Source organism: Panicum virgatum, chromosome 7K (genome assembly GCF_016808335.1).
Source record: "Panicum virgatum strain AP13 chromosome 7K, P.virgatum_v5, whole genome shotgun sequence".
Classification (NCBI taxonomy): domain Eukaryota; kingdom Viridiplantae; phylum Streptophyta; class Magnoliopsida; order Poales; family Poaceae; genus Panicum; species Panicum virgatum.
Window position 1 is genome coordinate 43,390,963 of NC_053142.1, and position 4,994 is coordinate 43,395,956.

At 51.1% G+C, this 4,994-nt stretch overlaps 1 protein-coding gene and 1 long non-coding RNA gene across 3 annotated transcripts; one reads left to right on the forward strand and one right to left on the reverse strand.

The window, feature by feature from the left end:
* Window positions 1–1,230: 1,230 nt before the first annotated feature.
* LOC120641472 (dof zinc finger protein 1-like) lies at window positions 1,231–4,392 on the reverse strand. Of its 2 annotated transcripts, none has more exons than XM_039917628.1 (2): window positions 3,914–4,392; window positions 1,231–3,022 (listed from the first exon to the last, which is right to left on the reverse strand). In XM_039917628.1, the coding sequence occupies exons 1-2, from the start codon at window positions 3,935–3,937 to the stop codon at window positions 1,922–1,924; spliced, it is 1,125 nt and encodes a 374-aa protein (XP_039773562.1). In that variant the 5' UTR covers window positions 3,938–4,392; the 3' UTR covers window positions 1,231–1,921. The 2 variants fall into 2 exon arrangements, with proteins under 2 accessions (XP_039773562.1, XP_039773561.1); XM_039917627.1 differs by having other exon boundaries at window positions 3,357–4,341.
* On the forward strand, window positions 3,947–4,720 carry LOC120641473. Its single transcript, XR_005662278.1, has 2 exons — window positions 3,947–4,092; window positions 4,336–4,720. It is a non-coding gene; the product is annotated as an uncharacterized LOC120641473 (long non-coding RNA).
* The last annotated feature ends 274 nt before the right edge of the window (window positions 4,721–4,994 follow it).

Sequence of the window (4,994 nt, forward strand, 5' to 3'; positions counted from 1 at the left end):
CAGAACGTAGTCATAGTGATCTACTACTCCGTGATTATACAGTATAGAAATCTGACAGAACTTTCCTTAAATTTTGTGTGTTAACCTTATATTCATAGTTAAAGGTCGAAGCAATGATGTGCATCATGGGAACAAGAGCATGCATGCATCATCCTCATCCACAAATTGTTAGGTTCATACTGCTATCAGGGAGCTTACAACTATACTAATTCTTTGCATTGGCATTTGGTGAAGCAGAGACCCCAATGCAATATCATAACACTACTCCCTTCAGCACATTGAGGCGGTGCATAGTTTGTTTAATACTGTTGGCCAATGCATCAACAGGGTGATGAAGCAAATATTCCTCCTGCACGCATCCCTAGGAGAATGTTTTTTGTGGACCCCGCTTACTCATCTCTCCAGGAGAAGAGAAGGATTGGCACGGTCAGTGAAGAGCCTGTGTGCCATTGCAGTACAGTACTATGAAGAAGAGACACACAGCACAGGCCATGTGGACAAGGAAGCGCATGGGACGTACAGGCTGGTTGGAAGTATCATTGGATGGCAACTTTTTGGTGTGGGCAGGTGAACCGAGCAAAGTGTGAATGCCTAACAACAAACAAAAACAAATGACTAAAAAGTTGCATTCTTTACCCACTTGGACATGAAAGCGGGCATGAAGGACGGCGAGAGATCTCAGGGATCGGAGATGCAATGCAAGAAGAAGCACTATGATGGGCAGGAGGAAGGAGGGGGTAGCATTGTACCTTTTGGCTTACAAAAACGTTAAAGGTGGTACAAATGGCCTGCCCAGGCACTTACAGATGGCCAAGCATATGATATAATAATACCATGTGAGGAGAGAGAGAAAGGGTAAAGTTTCTTTAGGCAGTGGGGTGTTTGTCATACGTACATATTCTCTCCTGCTCCATGCGGCCATGCCTTCTGATCTCTCTCGCTCCTCCATCCTCATTCTCTCTCCCCTCCCCTCCTCTCTCGCTAGTGCTTTTCATGGCTGGAAGATTCTTGGTTTGGGAAGATGGTGAGACATGACATCTCAGAGCTAGCCCTGCTACACGGAAAAGGAGCGCAGGAAGAGGTGACAGATAGAAAGACAAGCTTGCAAAAAAAAGTAGAGGAACAATGCATAGAGCTAGAAACAGATACACATTAGTTTATAACACTCGGAATAACAATAAAATAAACATTACATGCGCTCGAAAACCTTTGTTCTGAAATAAAAGGTGCTAGAAATTAAACTAGTGTATATGAGTCTACACATCATGATTATAGTAGCAAGTTCAAAAAACATCTGATATTCTTTGGAACAATATAATACAAACTTGCAAATCCCCTTGAAATTAAGATCTATTTCTACAACCAGTAGCTTCAAATAAAGTTCACGCACTGTTGTTACCAACCAAACACACTGATCCACTAAACCTCGTGTCAGTGTGTGGCGTGAAGAACGCACTGGCCTTGTGCCATTCAGCCATTCATTCTCACACACAAAATGTACTAGTACTATTACGATGTACCATCTAACTCGAAGCCAGCCTAAAAAAGAAGCTTCCCAAATCCCAATTGCCCAGTGCTACAGTGAAGCAGCTACCATGGCAGATCAAGTGGAAGATCGGAAATGAGAGAGAACGTGTCGATCATGCTACTACTATGTATCATGACCCCTGAATTTTGTACGATACTCTTTGATGTGTTAGAGCCCCAATAATTAAGTCGATGGTCAGCAAAAACACACATGAACTCGCGACCAAGAACACCAAGAACCAACTCCAGCCAGGAAAGAGACGACGGCGATCACCACCAATGCCAACCTCTTATTGAACCCTTGTCTCTCTCTACTGCATGCCTGCCTATGTCTCCAGTCGCACATGCACGCTCGCACGGAGCCTCTGCATGAGCCATGCATGGCGCCGCCGCGTTACCAAGAAGCGCCGCTGCCGCCGATCATGCCGTTCCAGAATCCCGGCGTGTCGTGCCCAGCACTGGGTGGGCCTCCGCCGCCTTGCTCCTTGTTGTGGTCAAATTGATGATGGCCGCTGTTTCCGTCGCCGGCGCCACCGCTTGCACCGGCGGCCACGCCGCCGCCTCCAGAACTGACCGGCGGCTTCAAGTCCTCGAACGGGAACAATAACCTGCCCGCGTTCTCCGGCAACCCCGCGCTGGACCCATACCCGGCCGCGGCAGCACCGGGCCCCGGGCCGTGCGCGTCCAGCGAGAACCCGAGCACGCTCTGGGACGGTGGAGGCGGCGGCGGCGGCGCGCGGAACTCCCCGAGCGCGAACCCTGCCGCCGCGTAGTCTCCCGGCATCGGCATCGGCACCTGCAGCGGCATGTAGCAGCCGGAGCTCCGCAGCAGTTCCATGGCCGAGAAAGCGCCTACCGCGGGCCCTGCGCCGCCGCCGCCGCCCCGGCCGTTGCCCGCCATTGCGCCGCCGGAGTTGCACACGTTGCTGCTCTCCAGGCTCGGGAACGCCGCGAACTCGGGCACGTGCAGGCCGCCGTGGTGCGGGAACGCCAGATTGAGGTCCTGCGCGCCCTCGTGCGCCAGCTTCGGGTTCTTGGACGCCGCCCCCGCTGTGGTGACCATAGACGAGCTCGTGACCGAGGCGGAGGTGGAGGCGGACGCGGACGCGGACGAGGAGGTGGAGCGCTTGTTCTTCCGCGAGCCGCCGCCGACGGGCACGTTCCGGAGGGAGCCGCCCTCCGTCCAGTAGCGGCGGCACGTCTTGCAGAAGTAGCGCGGCTGCTGGAGGCTGTAGTTGTTGTAGTAGCAGAACTTGGTATTGGTGGAGTTGCACCGCGGGCAGTTGAGCGCCTTCTCCTTCTGCGGCCGCGCGCGCCGCTCCGTGCTACCCACGCCCGCCACGGCCGGCGGTGCGGGGGCGCGCAGGGCGGCGCCGCCCCCAGCCGCCGACGACGGCGCCGGCGGGTTCGGATTGGAGCCCTGGCTCGTGTTCGCGGCGGCGCCCGCGTTGGCCGCCATCAGCATCTCCTCCATGGGCTTCACCAGCCCTAGGCTCTGTTGATGACACGCACATGGTGCAGTAGCACACCATCATGAGAACGCAGACGATCAGCACCAAGTTAGTTAACAACCAGAGCAGCAAGAAGCAAGAACAAGTGAACAAAAATAGCATGTGGGTATGCAGATGCTGCAGGGAAGAGGGGGGGAGGGAGAGCTGGATGTGGGGATGCTAGAATCTTTATGGTGCAACTAAGAACCAAGCAAAAGGATACAAAGGCAGATTAGAGAGAGGAAAAAAGGAAAAGGGAGAAGAAAGGAAAAGGTGATGAGGCCGGCCGGGGAAGAAAAGATGAAAGAGAAACACAAGACACCACAGCACAAAACACACCTTTGCTTGTGCTCTTGTAGGGTTGTGTGTTGCAGTAGTACTGCCGCCGCTGCTTCTGCTACACATCACCAGGACATGGCTGCTCTTTTGATGCAAGGGGTGGTGAGCCGAGGAGAGAGAAGGAGAAAAGTCATGGAGAAAAAAAGAGGATAAAAAGGATGATAGAGAGGAAAGGGGGATTAGAAAGGGAGGAAAAGAAAGGTGGTGGTGTGTGTGCTGCTTTCAAGGATTAAAGGTCGAGGGGCAGCAGAGGATTAAAACCACAAAGGCCTTACCCCCCAAAGCCTATGGATGAGAGATGCTGATGATGGTGTGCATAGATCTACACGAAGGATATAAGGAAGAACAGGACCCAAGAAGAAACGGAAGGGATCAGGAGAGATCATGGTCTCATCAAATAAAGCGCAGCACGCACCAAGAACAAGGGCACAGAGAGGAAGATGAACAGCAACAGGATCGAGAAGAACAAGGGCCAAATTCTCACAGACGATGCATGACCCGGATTGTTAGATGCACGTGGTAAAAAATTGATCTTTGATTTGCAAGAAAAAATTTACCTGCTGCCAGTGGGCTGCATCCATGCAAGATCTCCTCCAATTCCTTCGCTACCCCCACAATTCTTGCTTGTTGGATGTCGGAGGAGTTTGAGGAGAGATGGGAGGAAGAAGATGAGGAGGAGCTTCTGCTTGAGCAAAGAGGAGGGAGGGAGAGAGAGAATGTCCTGTGGTTGGCCAGTGTGAGTGGAATTATGCCTCTCTCTCTCTCTCTCTCTCTCTCTGCGCTCCTCTCTCTCCCTATCAGCTGCCCTCCTCTCTTCCCCAATAGCTATAATCTAGTAGTGGAGGATTCTTTTTTAAAATATTTTTATGCACCTCTCAGCTGAACCTCTCATCACCAGTGATGGAGATGAGGGAAAAATTTGGAGCACTGTGTTTGGCCCGTAATTGTGGCAAATTTTAATCCTGGTGTTGATAAGTAGGCAGCTGCTGAGAGGAGTATGCGTTCTTGCTCATGACTCATGAGGTCCACGACAGTCAACCGGCCGGGATTCCACGGAGGAACGCGGCGGAGGAAGCCACCATGGGATGGAAGGAAGCCCTGGGAATGGCGGTTTGTGGGGCCTCTCACGTGCGTGGGGCGGCGCGGCACGTGCGGCCACACCCCGCTTAATTCCCTGGGCGTCACTGTTTAGTGCTGCCTTTCCTGTTCTCACTTTTTCTTCGTGTGCGCCATATGGCACCTGCTTCTTGTATTTTCGGTGTACTGTTGTTCTATGTAATTCCTTTCTTCACCTAAGCACTTCAATGGTATAGTTTGAACCAAAGATAAAGCAAACTTTAAATTTAAAACTCAAGTATTTTTTTCCTTTTGTGTGCTTATTATATCAACAAAAGGTGTGGCAGAACTTTTTAAAATGCAACGGGACCGTGAAACTTCATGGAAGATAATGTTGTTCTGAAATCCTATAAGTTGACTCACCAAGATGGACGATTCATATATTTGTTATTAGCATGGCTCTAAATAGCGGACTAAGGGTTTTAGCGGCTTGACTCTAAAAATAGCTAATAGTGAACTAAATGAGACTATAACGGTTAAATTACACGTGAGTCAAAAAGCAGTACATGCCTCAAATAGCTA